The sequence below is a fragment of the Phacochoerus africanus genome, chromosome 8, assembly GCF_016906955.1.
Source record: "Phacochoerus africanus isolate WHEZ1 chromosome 8, ROS_Pafr_v1, whole genome shotgun sequence".
NCBI classification, from domain to species: domain Eukaryota; kingdom Metazoa; phylum Chordata; class Mammalia; order Artiodactyla; family Suidae; genus Phacochoerus; species Phacochoerus africanus.
This window is the reverse complement of record NC_062551.1, coordinates 158,475,464-158,494,320: the sequence shown is the minus strand read 5'-3', so window position 1 is coordinate 158,494,320 and position 18,857 is coordinate 158,475,464. Positions and strand designations below refer to the sequence as shown.

Sequence of the window (18,857 nt, the reverse complement as noted above, 5' to 3'; positions counted from 1 at the left end):
TCGGACGGTGGAAGGTGGAGGTCGGGGTGCTTCTTTCCAAAGCAGGGGCTCTGCAAGAAGGGGAGCATCTCTAGGCCGGGACACAGCAGGAAAACACAGACTCTGCATTTAAATAAATGAATATATGGATGAATAAGGGAGGACATTCTCAGAGCTGGGCAAAGATGGGGCAGGCAAGCAGCCTCAGGGACAGTCGGCAGTCGCCCTGAGCAATCAAGTGGAAGCTGGGTGACAGCCATCCAGGATGCTACAGAGGGGGCTTCTACTTGGCTAAGACTATAGTACTCAATAATAACTGATACCCATAACGACAGGAACAAGGCAGGAAGGCCTGTGATCGCTGCTACTATTTGTTGTCCCGGAGATCTAGCTGTGCAGTAAGACTGGATAGAGAACTGAAGGGCGCACACACACGGGAGAGGGAGGAACCGAACTGCTGTTAATAACGGATAGTGTGTGTTTAGAAAATCTTAGAAAAGCAGATGAAAAACTACTAATTTTAATTCATCAAGAATCAATATAAAAAAATCAATACCTTTCTTATTCATCAGGAATAACCAGTTAGAAAATGAATGGAATAAGAACACATTCATAATAGCCCAACAGCAACAACCAAAAAACCCTGTAACATACTTGGGATAATAACCCCTATGGAATGTGTAAGTTCTCTGTCGTCTATACAGGTCTACTGAAGGACGGAGAAGGCCCAAATACATAGAGAAATATATCATGTTATTTTTAATTTTTTATCTTTTTTGGTCGCACTCATGACATGTGCAAGTTCCCAGGCCAGGGATCGAATTTGAGCCGCAGCTGCGACCTATGCCACAACTGTGGCATCACTGGATCCATAACCCCCAGTGCCAGGCTGGGGATTGAGCCCACACCGCCACAGAGACAATGCTGGATCCTTAACCCACTGTGCCGCAGCAGGAACTCTTGTCATGTTCCTTGATGGGAAAGTTTAATACTGTAAAAATGTAGGCGTTCCCATCGTGACTCGGTGGGTTAAGAACCCAACAGAGTGTCTGTGAGGCCTCGCTCACTGGGTTAAGGATCCAGCGTTGCTGTGAGCCATGGGCATAGGTCACAAACGTGCCTCCCGTCTGGTGTCGTGTGGCTGTGGCATAAGCCTGCAGCTGCAGCTCTGATGTGACCCCTGGCCCAGGCATGTGCAAATGCCGCAGGTCTGGCCATTAAAAAAAAAAAAAAAAAAAGGTACATCCACCCCACATCAATGTATATATTCAAAGCATAAGATTCTCTCATAAATTTTATAGAATTAACAAGATGATTCTAAAGTTCACCTAGAAGAGAAACTGAATAAAAAGAGCTTCATGTTGTGGGAATAGTGATGCCCCACTAGATATTAAGCTATATCACAAAGCTGTGCTTCTAGGAATTGGTAGAAGACAGCCCAGAAGCAGATCAAAGTATGTGAAGGCATATAGTTTAAAACAAAGATGACAAGTCAAGTCAAAGGAAAGAATGGGGAGTTCCCGTCGTGGCGCAGTGGTTAACGAATCCGACTAGGAACCATGAGGTTGCGGGTTCGGTCCCTGCCCTTGCTCAGTGGGTTAATGATCCGGCGTTGCTGTTGCCGTGAGCTGTGGTGTAGGTTGCAGACGCGGCTCGGATCCTGCGTTGCTGTGGCTCTGGCGTAGGCCGGCAGCTACAGCTTCGATTCAACCCCTAGCCTGGGAACCTCCATATGCCGCGGGAGCGGCCCAAGAAATAGCAACAACAACAACAACAACAACAAAAAAAGACAAAAGACAAAAAAAAAAAAAAAGGAAAGAATGGACTCTTCAATAGTGGTCTTGTGAAAACTAGACAGGCCTGCAGAAAAAAAACAGTTAAATTTCCCCCTCACGCTACACTCTAAATTCCATATGGATGAATACTACTAAAAAAAAATTCTTACAATAGTAGAAAAATATATAGGGAGGTATTTTAAAAATTTAGGGTGAGGCAGACCTTCCTAAGCAAGACCCAAAACCCAGAAATCCAAACAGGAGATGAACAGATCTGATACTTAAAAATTTTAAATTTATGGATGGCAAAAGAGAGCATAAATAAATAAAAAAAAAAGCAAAGTGGCAGTATGAGAGACAAGATTTGTAACCTACATTACAAGGGTTTACCACTCATGACGTATAAATATTTCTACAAATAAGTAAGAATAAGACAAAGAACCCACAGAAAAATAAGAAAAGACTGTGAATAGGCAATTGGCAAAGGATGAAATGTAAGTGGCCAATAAGCATATGAAAGGATACCCTACTTCCCAGGGAAACATCAGGGCAAGAATACTCATCTTTCAGATCAGCAGAAACGTGCAATAGCGATTACAGCAGGGCAGGTTACATCACGGAAACAGCATACACGCGCCCTTCTCATGGAGCAGAGGACGGCAAGAAAGCGGTTGATTTCTCTCTCCAAACAATGCTCAGTACCTTCCACTCACTCCACTCAAAATGAGTCTGGAATAGGCTCGCAATCATCCTTACTGAGGACGCCTTGCAAGGCCCATTCAAATGCCACTTTCTTCAAAAGTGCCCGCCCGGCAGGGCATCCTGCCTTTCTGATAGCACCTTATAATATGTGGTGATGCCTCTCCCATATCGCGGGTTTTTTTTTGTCTTTTTAGGGCTACACCTGCTGTATATAGAAGTCCCAGGCCAGGGGTCAATTTGGAGGTACAGCTGCAGGCCACAGCCATGCAGGATCTGAGACCCACACCACAGCTCACAGCAACACCCGATCTTTAACCCACTGAGCGAGGCCAGGGATGGAACCTGCATCCTCACAGACACTAGTTGGGTTCTTACCCGCAGAGCTACACCAGGAACTCCTATGTTACCTTTTTAAAATTTTCTGTTTTTTTTGTTTGTTTGTTTGTTTGTTTGTTTGTTTTCAGGGCTGCACCTGTGGCACATGGAGGTTCCCAGGGGTCGAATCAGAGCTGTAGCCGGTGACCTACACCATAGCCACAGCCACACCAGATCTGAGCCACGTCTGCGACCTACACCATAGCTCACGGCAACACTGGATCCTTGACCCACCGAGAAAGACCAGGGATCAAACCTGCGTCCTCATGGGTACTAGTCAGATTTGTGTCTGCTGAGCCACAATGGGAAGTCCATTTTTCACCTTTTTATGATTAAGTCTGATTCAAGATTAAGCGCTCGGGAAGTCTTTTATCTTTTTCTTCCCTGGATCCTTGGCACCTGGCAGCATCCTTTGCATGTAGCTAAAGTGTTTAAAGCATTCACTAACTCCCCCGATTTTGGGATTCCCAGGATAAAAGGGCCAAGTCCTTATCCTTGAGGCCCTCACGGGCAAGTAAGGGAGAGGAACCTCTGAACGGACAATCGCAGTTCAAAGATCCAACCAAGGAAAGAGACAGGCGTGGGAGACACGATGTGCGGGATACGAAGCGAACATCAGGGTGAGAGAGAACGAATCAGCCCTCAGGGCTCTCTGTGAGGTTTCACCAATGTTACCTTCTGGCCATATGCCAAATCCAGCCCACTCCCGCCCTTCCAAGCCATGTCCCATTGCTGGTTCCTTTTTTTTTTTTTTTTTTTTTTTTTTGCTTTTTAGGGCCGCATCTGTGGCATAGGGAGGTTCCCAGGCTAGGGGTCCAATTGGAGCTACAGCTGCCGGCCTACACCACAGCCACAGCAACGCCAGATCCGAGCCGCGTCTGCGACCTACACCACAGCTCACGGCAACGCAAGATCCTTAACCCAATGAGCAAAGCCAGGGATCGAACCCGCAACCTCGTGGTTCCTAGTCGGATTCATTTCCGCTGCACCATGACGGGAACTCCCCATGTGGCTTTGCTCACGCTCTCTTCACTTGCTGGAGCTGCTCTTGATCCTTCTTCACTTGGCCGATTTGGCTCAAATATCATTTCCATGAGGAACCTGCCCCCGTCTGCTTCCCTTCTCTCCCAGTTCCAAGTTGAGTACCTCTTTGGCACTTCAACCAATCTGCATACACCTTAATTTCAGGACTAACCATGTCGGGATCAAATTAGCTGTGTTACATGAATCTCTCTGCAGACTATAAACTTTTGAAGGACAGGACCATGTCTTACTTATTTTTAACGCCCCTCATCACAGAGTCTGGTGCCTTGTAGCTGCTTGATGAAAGTTTGTTGAAAACCAGACAGAAAGCGAGCAAGCTCGAATGATGGATTAAAGGCATGGCAAGCAGCTCTCCTCATTCCTTCAACAAATATCTTACTTCCTTCCATGTGCCAGCCACTGTTAGGAGCGGAGGGAGAGTGGCGAGCAAGAGAGACACCGGCTCTGTCCCCATGGAGCCCAGAGCTTGGCTTCCCCTGTCAGTGATGGGTAACACTGGGGAAACGTCTAGACTGTTGTCTGGGGCCCGGTCCTGACGAGGCTTGGGTGCCAAGCCAAGAAACCAAACAGAGTCAGGACTGGGAGGTGAGCAGGAAGGCTGCCGGGGCAGGAAACGTCAATGAGAGAGATGGGTGGGCTGCGCGCTCTATCCTAGGGCTTTACCCCGGACCCCTGGCAGGGTCTCTCTTTTCTCCCCAGTGACTCGGGGCCACACTCACCCATGGGCACGATGATCCCAATGACGGCAGCGGTAACTGTTGAGCCCATCTTGCCACCTTCATTCCCATCTGCAAAACACAAACATTTGCAGAATGACGCCACTACGAGTCGCATGATCACTACGGGCCCGAGTGCTTGCTGGCCTCGGGCAGTGAGACCTACCCCACTGCTCTTGCCCTCATCCAAAGTGATGATCCTGGCTAATGCTTAATCATTTAGTCCTTCCAGACCCTATCAGGACAGAGGGCATGGCCATTGCACAGATGAGGAAACTGAGTCTTCCTGGGGTTTGGGGGACTCACGGATAAATGGAAGAACTGGGACTCAAACCAGGACTTGTGACCCACGTCCCTTACCCTTTCCACAGTATTTGGGTGGTAGGAAGCTGGGGGCTGAGCCCCTACGTCTTTATGCCACTGACTGCCTGGGGCAACTGTCTTTTTCAGCCAGTATGTAGCTTTGTTTCTCTTGTTTGTGGTCGTCTGTCTGTCCATCTGCATTATCCGTTTATTTTTAATTAAAACCCCGGCTCTATTACTTACTACTCTGTGACCTTGGGCAAGTTGTTATACATTATACATATTACATTTATTTTTAAAATGGAGATAATGATAGGAGTTCCTGTGTGGGCTCAGCAGGTTACGAACCCAACTAGGATCCATGAGGGTGTGCGTTCTATCCCTGGCCTCACTCAGTGGGTTAAGGATCCAGCATTGCCATGAGCTGCAGTGTAGGCTGTGGATGTGGCTCGGATCTGACATTGCTGTGGTTGTGGCATAGGCTGGCAGCTGCAGCTCCGATTTGACCCATAGCCTAGGAATTTCCATATGCCGCAAGTGTGGCCCTAAAAAGGGGGGGGGGGGGGGTGGATAATGATATACTTACTTCCTAGGGATCCTGTGAAAATTAAATAACTCATACAAAATGCTTACTCAGCACAGTGCCTGGCACAGCCTTGCCTAGTTCAAAGAGGGTAGAGACGGGGGTAGAGGTTGTGAGGTCTAAATAGGGTGTATAAAAGCACATTCTAAGCTGAAAAGTGCTTGGAAACTGTACTATGTATTTGTTTTTTGTTTTGGGGGGGGGTTTGTTGTTGTTTTTGTTTTTTTGCCATTTCTTGGGCCGCTCCCATGGCATATGGAGGTTCCCAGGCTAGGGGTCGAATCGGAGCTGTAGCCGCCGGCCTACGCCAGAGCCACAGCAATGCCAGATCCAAGCCGTGTCTGCAACCTACACCACAGCTCACAGCAACGCTGGATCCCCAACCCACTGACTGAGGCCAGAGATCGAACCCGCAACCTCATGGTTCCTAGTTGGATTCATTAACCACTGTACCACAACAGGAACTCCTGTACTATGTATTTGTATGTATGTATATTATATGTATATAAAATGCACATATATATATATGTGTATGTATGTATGTATTTTGTCCACACCACAGCATGCAGAAGTTCCCGGGCCAGGGATCAAACCAAAGCAACAGCAGTAACCAGAGCCACAGTGGTGACCATGCCAAGCCCTTAACTGCCAAGTCACCAGGAAACTCCCACATACTATATATTTTTAGAAGTAGGTTGTATCATCTTTTTCACTCTTACCCTCATCTTCATTCTAACATCTGTACAGAACTTTTTAGTTCAAAAGGCAGTTTCCCCTCGGAGCTTCGTGACAGCCCCCTGAGGCACAAAGAGGAGTTATCATCTATATTTGGTCCAAGAGGGGAGATGCCTGTACCCTCGCAATGGCCCCAACACCACCATCTCAGTGTGTCTGTTTCTCCAGGTCACCCTGAGGGAACCTAATTATTAAGGGGGGGAAAGGGTGCACTGCTTACAAAGTTTTCTGTGGCAATGCCACACTCCTCTTCCTCCCGGGCCCGAGCAAACACAGGGCAGTGAGGTTAACGCCAAGAGCCTGATGAAGCCAGTGGGGAGACGTCCTGGTCAGAGGCTCTGCCCAGACGAGAGGAAGTACCCTTCACACATGTTTACCCTGCCTCTCTGTCTGAATGTCACGGTGAGTGCACAGAAAATCCAGTTTCTTTTCTTTTTTTTTTTTTTTTGCTTTTTAGGGCTGCACCTGTAGCATATGGAAGCTTCCAGGCTAGGGGGCGAATCAGAGCTGCAGCTGCCGGCCTACAGCATAGTTCACAGCAACACTGAATCCTGAACCCACTGAGTGAGGCCAGAGATCCAACCAGCATCCTCATGGATACTAGTCGGGTACATTACCATTGAGCCACAAAGGACCTCCCTGAAAATCCAGTTTCTACTGACAAGATGGGACTGATTCTAGAAGGTGTTGCCAAGCTGCTTAGTTTCTGGGCCTTGCATGTATAGGAAAAAATGAAAAAGATAGTTTATTCTCTTAAATGAACTCTCCCTAGCAGGTAACTAGGTAGGGGGAGGTATTGGCTGGTTAATGAGACAGAACATTTCTAGCAGAGACAATTATTGCTCCCGATGATTTAATAAGTGATGGACTTAATTATTTTCACCCCAGAGTTTGCACAGAGGCCTGAACAGCCCATAGCCATGGGTATTACTATCTGGGAAAACTACTGAGGGTGCTGAGAACGGAGGCCAGAGCTTCTGAACTTTCCAAATCTGCAGGACACACCCTCATACACGTCAGTGACATGTGACACAGACACACTACCAGAGTCAGCAGAGGCTGTGTGCATGAGCACTTCTGTTTACACGGCCTCCTCTCTCTTGTGGCCATCTTGCAAAGCAGGCAGGGGAAGGGTTCTTATGATCCCACTTTACAGGTGAGGAGACTGAGGCTCAGAGACAGGCAGTAGCTTCCCTCCAGACCCACCAGAAGGTAGGAGACCCTACGACCCCGACATTGCAGACAGGTGCTCCGCCTCCCTCTGCCTCCTCCTTGAAGCATCAAATACTCAGCTCTGAGGCATGCTCTCTCCTTTCCACAGCTTCCCCCACCCGCGTCCTGGCTTCCCCGGGGCCCTCCCACGTCAGCAAAGAAGGCAGAACTCATTTCCTTACGGCGCTGGGAGTGGTTGCTGGTCGCAGGGCTTGGGGTAGACGGGCTGACGCTGGGAGCCCTGGGAACACTAACTGAGCTTGGGACCGATGCTGCTGGGCTCAGGGTCTCCGTGCTATGGTTCTGGTAGGTGGGGCTGTAGACAGTGGTCCCAGGGGCTCTTGTGGTGTCGGCTACTGTCCTCGCTGTGGTAGAGGCCAACGTCGAGGTTGAGGTAGACTGAGGCGCTGAGGGGCAAAGAGCGGGAAGGTCACTTGGACAAAGAGTCCTGCTGTCGCAGTGCCCAAGGAACGGCCTCTGTGACGTATACCTGTGAACTCAGGTCTCAAGACTCGATGCAAACCCCCTCCCTAAGCCTCCTGATTGGGCCCTGATCATTACCTGCGCTTCATGCCAAGCGTCTTGGCTGTGTTTACACTGCATTTCGATTTGATACAGATGAGTCATTAAAACAATGCTATGGGATTAGATGGGAATGACCACTATAAAAGACAGGGGGAGTGGAAATGCTATCCATTCAGAAGGCTCTCCCAGGCACATCATTCCGCTATTCGGTTCAGATTCTCATTCCCCTTTAAACAGGTGAACCTGGAATCATAAACAGTGCGGCAGATGGATGCTCAAGCAAAAGGCCTCGTTCCTTCCTTCATCAGACTGGGCATAGTTTCAGCTTATGTGGCTGATGTACTGACTGGCTGTTAGTCCCAGTCGTATCACAAAAGGGCTTCTAGGGCGTGTGTGAGGTTCTGGGCAAGAAATAGGCAAGCTCACAGCCACCAGCTTATCAACAGTCACTGAAGCCGTGGGGATCGAGGCTTCTAAATCTGAGGTCTTCAAGGGGTTCCAGATCCCCCTGAAACTGAATTTAAAATGTTGCATGCATGGGTGCATCTTTCTTGGCAGAGAGAAGAGGAAGCCTTGGAGGGGCCCGATGGGACACCAGCATTCAAGGCAGGTAAAGAAGAGGAGCCCGCGAAGGCACAAGGAGCCAAGGAAGACGGAGGAAAACCAGGAGCACGTGGTTTTCTAGACGTCAAGGCAGACGGCAGCACACCGGGTCTGGCACTGCCGGGGGGCCGCCCCTCGCGGTAGCTCTGCTCACCTCGATAGCACCTCTTCATGTCAGGGCCCAGCCACATGGTGTCAGGACAGGCACACGTGTACTTGGGAGAGTGGCTGGAGATCTGAGGAGCAGGAAGGCACAGGTACTCACAGCCTCCGTTGGGCTGGGCGCTCAGTTCACAGGCGTCGGCAGCTAACGGCACAGAGAGACGGAGAGAGGGTGCGTTGGGCACAGACAGGAAGGGCCAGGTTCTGCCTGCTCCTGAGGACAAGGTCCCTCCCACCCTGCTAAACCAGAAGTCTTTCTCTGCTGCTTTTACTGGACATTTTTCCATCACCGTACCTGGTTCTTTATCCCCACACTTTCGTTTAAAGCGGACAACAACTCCGAGGGATGGGGTTGATGCCCAGGTCGACAGATAAGAGACAGGCTCAAGGAGAACGAACTTGTCAAAGCTATCTCTAGTCATTTTGGAGACAATTTTGTTTTTTTGTTTTTTGTTTTGTTTTGTTTTTGTCTTCTTGGGCCACTCCTGCGGCATATGGAGGTTCCCAGGCTAGGGGTCTAATCGGAGCTGTAGCCGCCGGCCTACACCACAGCCACAGCAACGCCAGATCCGAGCCACATCTGTGACCCACACCACAGCTCACGGCAATGCCAGATCCTTAACCCACTGAGCGAGGCCAGGGATCGAACCCGAAACCTCATGGTCCCTGGTCGGATTCGTTAACTGCTGCACCATGATGGGAACTCCTGGAGACAATTTTGTGTGTGTGTGTCACACGCTTTTTAGGGCCGCAACTGAGGCATATGGAGGTTCCCAGGCTAGGGGTCCGATCAGGACAGCCGCCTGCCTACATCACAGCCACAGCAATGCCAGATCCGAGCCTCATCTGTAATCCACACCACAGCTTACAGCAACGCCAGATTCTTTACCCCCTCAGCGAGCCCAGGAATCGAACCCACAACCTCATAGTTCCTGGTCAGATCCATTTCCCCTGTGCCACAAGGGGAACTCCCATTTTGGAGACAATTTAAATAGAGGTCTGCTGGACTCCAAAGTCCAGGCTTTTTCTCCCTATGCTACGTGCTGTATCTCTTATTTAAATTTTCAGATCTAGAATCAGGCACCAACCTTATCTCCTGACCCCTTTTTGCTTTCCTACCATCACCCTTTGCGTTACATTTCGGAGGAGCAAATCCTAGTGACAGAGGCGAGGACAACCTGAAGGTAGGAATCCTGGCTTCTCTTCCCAACCAGCAGGCTGACTTACCGATGGTGCTAGGATCCGTGAGTTTACACCACTGCAAAGTGGGAACCAATAACAAATGGGAAGCAACGGGCTCCTTCAAAGGGCACGAGCAGCTCTGGAGTCTGACACCTAAGTTTAGGTTTTAGTTCTGCCACCCGCTGACATTATTTAACCCCCTACAGTTTCCTCGGTTTGTTTGTTTTTGTTTTGACTGCACCTATGGCATATGGACGTTCTGGAGCCTGGGTTCAAACCAGCAAAACAGCTGCAACCTGAGCCACAGCAGTGACAATGCCGGCTCCTTAACCCACTGCGCCACCAAGGGAACTCCTCGGTTGTTAAGTGAGCACAGTAATTGTCCATACTTTGTAAGACTGGCAAAAACGGAACATTTATATATGTATTAGATATTTATTTTCAATACATATTTACTTATTCATACCCAGACTGAGTTCGCCGAGAGCTGGAAGCAAAATGGGAGGAAACCCGCTACAGCAAAGCAGTCTGCCAATGAGAGGGTCTGCTGCCACCGCTTCTGGGGGTGGACGTGACGTGAACGTGAATGCAGCCTGCCTGGTGAAGGGAGGGGACACAGGCTGGTGCCCGGGGCAGGGAAGGCTCACCTCTTGGCTGCTTCAGCTCATGGAAGATGACAATGTCATGTGGGTTATTGAGGTTCTCAGCGAGGACGGAGATTTCCAGGCCATTGAGCCGATTTGCACTGAAAATGGCCTCGTTTTCTAGGTCTGTCCAGAACACCTTGTCCTGTGGGAAGAGGCAGAGGACGGGAGGCCTAGAGCCTACATCCATGACCTCAATATGAGGGCTGGGCCTCACCCCAGAGTCACAACAGCCACCCCAGCATCTCCTCTGAGCTCTGACGTCCTCAGATTCAGGGAGTCTTTTTTTTGTCTTTTGTCTTTTTAAGGCCTCACTCACAGCATATGGAGGTTCCCAGGCTAGGGGTCTAATCGGAGCTATAGCTGCCGGCCTACACCACAGCCACACCAGATCCGATCCACATCTGCAGCCTACACCACAGCTCACGGCAACGCCGGATCCTTAACCCACTGAGCGAGGCCAGGGATCAAACCTGCGTCCTCATGCATCTTAGTCGGGTTTGTTAACCACTGAGCTACAATGGGAACTCCCATCCTCGGATTCATAATGGGACTTGGCTCTGATCTGGGGCACAGGCTCTGGTGCCCTTATGTCTCAGAGGGTTAGTCAGTGATTCTGCACTTTGGCCAGAAGGCTGCTCAGGAATGCTGAGCTAGGTTGGCTTCCTGGAGTTCAGGACAAGCCCAAGGCCGGGTCTCAGAGCCGTTACCATTACGAGGGCCCCGGACCAAGGCTGGAGAGGATGTGTGATCTGGGAGCCCTACGGCCTCTGGGTGTACACTCACACACATCCGACAGCCCACACAGGCCTAGAAGTGCGGCTGTGGGCAAATCCGCGTTCGCAGGTCCAGCCTTGCAGGTCCAATCATGTCCAGATCTAAACACATACCCACGCCCTCATCTGCACACCCAAGGGCACACTTGTACCTAAATGGGCGCTTGTCTAAGTCCTGGCATACGTATTTACACTCGCAAGCACTCGCATGAACAGGAATGCACATGTTTAGACAGATTCATTTACGTACACACATGCGCATACGCATCCAGGCCACGTATACGCACGAGCACATACACACGTGTCTGAACACACCTGTCTTTTGAAGCAGAGGCTGGACTTGGAGGGTGAGGCTTTGCCCATAGTTTCAGAGCGGTCCTGGGTGATGTTGCTCCAGGTAAATGTTGCCAACGCCCACCCCAGGCCCCGGTGCCCTTGTTTCCCCTCCCCTGAGTGGCAGAGTTAGTTTGGAGGAAGAGGAGTGTGTGTGTGTGTGTGTGTGTGTGTGTGAGCACTTGGCCGGTTCCGGCTTCCTCCTTCCCCCAGGAGAAAGGCTGTGAGGGTCAGAGCAGGGCAGAGTCTTGACCCTTCCCCCTCCCGTGAGCTCCCCGAGGGGCCGGGATGATGTCTGATTCACTTCTTTGACCCCAGGACCCAGCAAAGGTCAGGAAGCCTGTGCTGAATTGAAGAGCGGCTCTCGGGCCATTTGCAGTCGTTAAGGGTACTTAGGACGGCTGTCTTCCTCCGTCCCTCCCTCCTTATTGGGGGCCTTCTGTGTATGTGGGTGCAGGGCTGGGTGCTGAGGGCACTTCTGGTTGGTCAGTCTAGCAAGGCTGCCAGGCGGACAACGGGCTGACAAGCCTCTGTCTGCAGGCCGCTCGCCAACTGCGTGCAAACAAGTCAGTTGGCTTCCCTGTCCCTCTGTGGTCACTTGGCGGAGTCACGGGGCGTCATCCTATTAAATGGCCTTTCCAGGCTCCAGCGTCCTGGGGGGGCCACGCCTCCCCTCCCGCAGCTCACCTCAAACACAGCTACCCCAAAAGGGTGGCTCAGAAAGTCGGGGGAGGAAATCAGCATCTTTCTGTTGCCTCCACTGCAGTCAATGCTGGACAGCTGGTGCAGCTTGGAGTCCACCCAGTACAGGCGCTGGTTCAGCAAATCTTGGGGAGGAAAAGGGCCGAGGGGTCAGGTCGTGAGCCTGGGATGGCAGCCTGGCTCTCTGCTCCTCTGCCCACATCTCCAGGCCAGGCCTCAGAAGGAGGCTCGCCCGGGCACCCATCAGGAAACAGGCACTGACACTAAGTGGGGATGCAGCAACGAGACCCACGGAGCTCCGGGCGGCGGTCAGCACCCGGGGCTGCAACAGCCCCCCCTGCACCCCCAGGGAAGGCAGGGCTCACCAAGGGTGATTCCGTTAGGCCACTCAATACTGTCTGCCACCAGTGTCTGCCGGTCCGCACCGTTGAGCCCCGACTTCTCGATCTTGGCCTGGTAGCCCCAGTCAGACCAATACATGAACCTGGAAGAGAGACAAACCCAACTGGGCTTCTTAGCAGGGAACACGATTGGGGTGGTCTGGGTCCCAGGGGCTCAACGGCCCTCGGAAGGTTGAAGATCATGCTTGGTGAGGACTGGAAAGGCCTCCTGGGTGCACGAGGACCATCGGGTCCTGGGGCAGGCAGGCGAGTTAGCCTTCGCCTCGCCTCGTGCCAGGAGAGCCTGTGTTGCCCATGGCCACCCGGCTTCGGCCTGTGGGCCCATCTCCCTGCTGCCCGCAGCCCCAGCTGGAGCCCTGGCGCCAGGGCAAGAGGGAAGGGCTGGCACATCTCTTAGGTTCTCGGTTGGCAGAGGAGGAAGTGGACAACCTAGCAGGGCCGCACAGCTAGAACTCTGGCCAGCCCTCTCTTTCCTCTTAAACATTTATGGAGTATTTACGAGGTGAGTGGCCTCATCTCATGTACTTAACAAATGCAGTCATCACTGCCCCCTCTAATCCAATCTCTCCAGAGCCCGGAAAATGAGCTTCTAAGAAGGGAAATACACTGTCATTCTCCTGTTTTGTTTTGCTTTTTTTTTTTAAAGAATAGAGATACAACTGACACATAGCATTATATGAGTTTCAGGTGTACCACAAAATGATATTTCTACATGTTGCAAAATGATCACAATAAGCTAGTTAACAACCAGCACCACACACAGCTATTAGGTTTTTTTTTTTCTTGTAATGAGAACTTTTAAGATCTATCACTCTCATGTTTTCATATTTATTTTTTCTTTTTTGGGGGGGCCACACCCACGGCCTATGGAGGTTCCCAGGCTAGGGGTCGAATCAGAGCTGCAGCTGCTGGCCTACACAACAGCCACAGTAATGCCAGATCCCAGCCGTGTCTGCAGTCTACACCGCAGCTTGTGGCAACACCAGATCTTTGACTCACTGAGCCAGGCCAGCGATCGAACCTGCATCTTCATGGATACTAGTCGGATTCTTAACCACAATGGGACGCCCCTCTCTCCTGTTTTCAAACTTCATGAGGACTTCTACTGACCTTAAAAGAGACCCCAAATCCTGACCCCAGCTGAGAGGGCTCTGTACCGTCAGGCCCCTGCCCCGACCTCGCATACAAACCCCACACCTGCCCCACGGGGCTTCTCTCAGACCCTTCAGGACACCAAGGCTTTCATAGAGCCTGTGGCCCCCACTCTCTCCCCACCGAACATAATGTCCTTTTAGTAGAGACTCTTTCTCTGAGCCCCCAACTTATGTGATCAACTCTTAAAGCACCCTGTTTTTCCTTCCGGAGCCCTGACACGGTCGGTTATTCGTGTGTGCACTAGGAAGTCAGGTGGGTTTGTTCACTGCCTATTTTCCCTGCTTATCTATGAGCTCCACTGAGCGCAGCTTCCTCCTGTGCCTTGCTCCTCATTCGACACCCGGCAGGTGGCTCATGTGTGGCGGATGGGTCCTTATTTACTACTTGTTGGAAGTGTTTTCATTTGAGCCTCACGGCCACCCCAGGAGGGTATAATTATGACACACATGGGTAATAACTAGAGCCAGAGGCTCAGAGGGGTTGGCTCAGATCACGTTGTGAATAAGCAGTGGAGTCAGGTTTCGAATTTCAGTTCAGATTCAAGCTGGACTCTAAAGCCTGTGTGTTTCAGCCTCCCCAGCACGCCGCTGCTCAAACCTGGTGTCAAATCAAGGCTGGTCCCAGGCTGGGGGGCTGAGGGCTTGTTCAGGACACCTTCCACTTGCCGCTTCAGATCTCCTCTCTCCCCATCGCCACGCTGCTCTGTGCACCAAAAGGCTGGCCCGGGCAGGACCTACCTCAATGGACGTGGCTCCCTAGGCGCCTGGCTTCCAGCTGCGTCCCCAGAAGATGGGAGGGGGGAGGGGAGAGACTGAGCTCAGGATGTCTATTCCCCTGACTCCCCCACAAAGTTGCCTCCAGCTGGCTCGCGCCCCAAAGCTGACCCTCTCTACCGGGCTCTTCCCTTGGCAGTTCAGGTAAGCTTCCCTGCTCCCGCCCCTCCAGCCTGTTACCTGCTACTAGAGCAGGATAGTGCGTTAGACCTGACCCACTCCTTTGTAGATAGTCAGTGGGTTTCCTGCTGGGACCTTGACAGAGCCACAGAGGACTGGAGATGGGCTGAATGCAGCTATATGGGTTAGGGGACGTGGCAGGTGTAGCCCCAGGTCTGAGTGACGTTCGACAGGGAACTGGGTTGAGATGTGGTTAAATGACATGACTGCCTGCACAGCGCCTGGTGCTGTGCTAGATGCACCAATGCACGCCTATTAAATGGCAGCTCTCAGTCACTTCCCAAGGCACACACAGGCTGGCCACCAGCTGCTTTCCCTGGAAGCAGAGGGTCTTTTTTTTGGGGTTTTTTTTGGCTTTTTAGGGCCGCACCTACAGCACATGGAGGTTCCCAGGCTAGGGGTCAGATCGGAGCGATAGCTGCTGGTCTACACCACAGCCACGGCAACGTCAGATCCGAGCCACATCTGTGACCTACACCACAACTCACAGCAATGCTGGATCCCGAACCCACTGAGCAAGGCCAGGGATCGAACCTGCATCCTCCTGGATGCTGGCCAGATTTGTTAACCACGGAGCCACTATGGGAACTCCAAGAAGAGGATCTTTGTATCCCTGCTTAACAATTAAGGAAACAGCAGTAGGGAGAAGGTGGTGAGCCTGGTAACCTTAATAGGATGCAACTGCTTAAAAACCATGTCATCTCTGGGCATCCCCCCTGAGGCAGGGAGGGACCCTCCTCAGCAGAATCCCTACCCCCACTAGGGAAGCGTGGCCAGAGCAGGGCAACCTGGGTGGGGCCCAGAGATGGAGGGCAGTGGGGTGGGGATGGAGGTGGGTCTCCTGGAGCAGAGCAAGATGCTCCTCTCGTCTTGCTAGCCATCCTGTGGGGAGGGGACCAGACGCGTTTATCTAACCCCGAGGCCAATGGATGGAGTCAGAGGGAGGCAGCTTTGGGGAAGGAACACTTTTTTTTTTTTGGTCTTTTTAGGGCTGTACCTGTGGCCTATGGAGGTTCCCAGGCTAGGGGTTGAATGGGAGCTGCAGCTGCCAGGCTCCACCACAGCCACAGCCATACCAGATCTGAGCCATGTCTGCGACCTACACCACAGCTCATGGCAACGCTGGATTCTTAACGCATTGAGCAAGGCCAGGGATCAAACCTGCGTCCTCATGGATGCTAGTCAGATTGGTTTCCCCTGAGCCACGACAGAAACTCCGTGGATGGAACACCTTCTAATGGGCAGGGTGCTCCCATATGAAATAAGCCATATGAAAGGTAATGAGCGCCCATTCTCTGGAAACACATGAGAGCAGCCACCCGGGGCCCACCTGGGCACACCGAAGCCTGAGGGGAGACTTCCTGCCCCAGGAAGCAACCACTAGAGCCCTCACTCGGCTCTGAGATGCTCTGGCTCCACGACGTGCTGAGTGAGTGGCTCAGTCCTGCCTGGACTCCTCGGTCGCCAAGGAGCCCGTGCGGACTTTCCTCCCCATGGCTGGTGTCTGGGTGGCTCAGGACCCTCCGAAACCCCCAAGATACTCCCAGGACAGGCACGTGAGGACTGACCGCCTCTAGTGGAGAAGGGTGGTCCGATGTGGTGACACTCACCCTCGCAGGGGGTCGACAGCAATGGCCCGTGGTTCGCTGAGGTCACGGCTGAAGAGAGTGCGTCGGCGGCGGCCGTCGACTGTGGCCACTGAGATGGTCTTACTGCCTGAGTCGGTCCAATAGATGTGCCTGTGGACCCAGTCCACCGCCAGGCCCTCTGGAGAGTGCAGCTGCTCATCAATGAGGACCTCCTGCTCCGCTGGGTAGCTGGCTTTGTCCATGTAGGCACTAGGGGCAACCAGCGCTGGCATGGGGGAGCGGTCCACCCCCGGCCCCGCTGGAGCTGCCCTTCCCCCTCTCTCTCCCCTCTGGGCCAGAGCCATGGATTTGAGAGGATCTTGGCTCATGTCCATTCCATACATTCCCTGGGCCACCAGGGTAAGGCTACAGGCTGGAGTCAGCCATAGCCTCTGGCCCAGAAGAGTGCAGTTTAGTAGGGACAGACATTCACAGCCAAATCATTACAACACCACACTGTGTGATGACGGCACGCGTCAGGGGCCAGAGCTGCAGAGAAATGGAGACAGCATCATCCAGAGGGTGGGAGAAGGCAGGTCCTGCAGGCCCAGTTCCCCAGGCACGCAAAGAGCAGAAGGCAGAGGGAACGGCCTGTGCGGATGCCGAGGCGCATGTTCTGGAGCAGGGAGAGCCAGGGGTGCGGAGCGGGCTATGTGGGCGGGAGGACGGGAAGGAAGTGGAGGCGGGGGCCGCATCCCGAAGGGCTCTGGGTGCATGTGGGGGGCTCAGGACATCGTCCTGGAGGGGGAACTGAACAGGTCCGAGGTCACGGCCAGACAGGCCTGCCAGATCACTGTGGCCCCGGCGGATACGCAATAGAGAGAGGGAATGAAGGCAGGGAGACCGGGTAGGGGGCTGGGAGTGTATACAGGCGAGAGACGAAGTGGGTCTGCAGGTGGACTGAGGCCGTGAGAAAGGAGAGAAGGGTCCACAGTACAGCAGACACTTGGGAGGCACCCTCCGCAGGGCATTCTGTCTCCCAACACTGCTTTCCCCAAAGTCTTCTTCTCCCCGTACCCCAGCTTTGATTAGGTCCCCAGGGCTCACTGCCATCCGTAACTCTGCCCTCTGACAACTCTCTCAAGCTCCCGACGGTGAAGCCAACTGGGCCACCCCAGAGGTCCCCCGGACGCCCTGAACGTCACACATCCCCACCTGCTCAGATCCATTCCCCCCTCCCAGCCAGCCAGCCAGCCTGCCCACCCTCCACCTCTCACAGGACAGCGCTGCTGTCCACAAAACCGCCCAAGCCAGAAACTCAAACTCCTCAAGTGACCCGGGGAGTTCATTTGGACTCCTCCTCCTGCAGCCCCACAGCTAGTCTGTCATCACATCCTGCCTCTTTCGGTCACTATTGGACAGGCCCTGCCTGAGTTACCTCTGGGCGTGTGAGTGTGAATGAGTGTGCGCTGGGGGGTGGGGTGGGGGGTGGGTACCACGTTGTCAGTGAGCAGCACCTGGCGTTGCCTCCATCCACCCATCCATCCATCCACCCACCCGCCCACCCACCACGCCATCCATTCAACAGACCACCTAGTGCCTGGTCATCGGCAGTCCTGCCCGGTGGGTCTCAGGACAAGGAAACGACATGACTTCCCCAGAGGGGCCTGGGTGTGTAATAGCTTCTAGGAGAGAATGTTCTGTGTGCGTGAGGCGCCTGCTCGAGAGCCGGAGCTTACCGACTGGGGTGTGAGGGGCTGGGCTGGGGGTCATGCCACCTGGGAAGACGTCCCCGACCCCCAGACTGGGTCAGAGGCCTCCTCTATACGTAATCCTTCTGATCATCACCATAGGCATTGCTGTGCTCTGCCTGGGATCCTCCAGGCAGGACCAGGTCTGAGTCACCGTTTTGTTGCTGTTGTTAGGGCTGCACCCGCTGCATATGGAGGTTCCTGGGCTAGGAGCTACATTAGAACTGCAGCTGCCAGCCTGCACCACAGCCACAGCAATGCCAGATCCGAGCCTCATCTGTGACCTACACTGCAGCTCCCAGCAGTGCCGCATCCTTAACCCCGAGTGAGGCCAGGGAGTGAACCTATGTCTTCATGGATACTAGCCATATTCCTAACCCACTGAGGAGTCACCTTTAAGGCCCCAGCATCCAGCACACAGATAAGTCCTCATCGAAGCCCAGATTTCTTCCTTTCTCCCCATGAACAGATCCTGTCTTGCACTGCCCGACTCAGCTGCCAGAGGTCAGTCAAAGGCCCCATGCGTCGGGCTCAAAGCTGTTCTCCCAACAGAGCCCTCAGCCTCGGCTACACCAGCAGGTGGAAAAGGCCTGGCAGTTCCATGTCCGCTGCGATCCCGCGTCCCTTCCTAAGCCTCAACTCTGTCCTGGGGAGTCCTAGAGGCAGAGGGGATGCAAA

General features: G+C 52.8%; 1 protein-coding gene across 13 annotated transcripts in view; it reads right to left on the bottom strand.

Annotated features, from left to right (window-relative positions):
* Nucleotides 1-18,857, bottom strand: part of LRP8 (LDL receptor related protein 8) — a 78,248-nt gene that overhangs the window by 6,073 nt on the left and 53,318 nt on the right. For all 13 annotated transcript variants that reach the window (XM_047789062.1, XM_047789059.1, XM_047789057.1 and 10 more), the window contains 7 exons: nt 16,471-16,698; nt 12,717-12,835; nt 12,337-12,476; nt 10,544-10,685; nt 8,707-8,859; nt 7,607-7,831; nt 4,595-4,663 (listed from right to left, as the gene is read on the bottom strand). In XM_047789062.1, the coding sequence (XP_047645018.1) occupies nt 4,595-4,663; nt 7,607-7,831; nt 8,707-8,859; nt 10,544-10,685; nt 12,337-12,476; nt 12,717-12,835; nt 16,471-16,698 (1,076 nt within the window). The remainder of the gene's footprint in view (nt 1-4,594; nt 4,664-7,606; nt 7,832-8,706; nt 8,860-10,543; nt 10,686-12,336; nt 12,477-12,716; nt 12,836-16,470; nt 16,699-18,857) is intronic.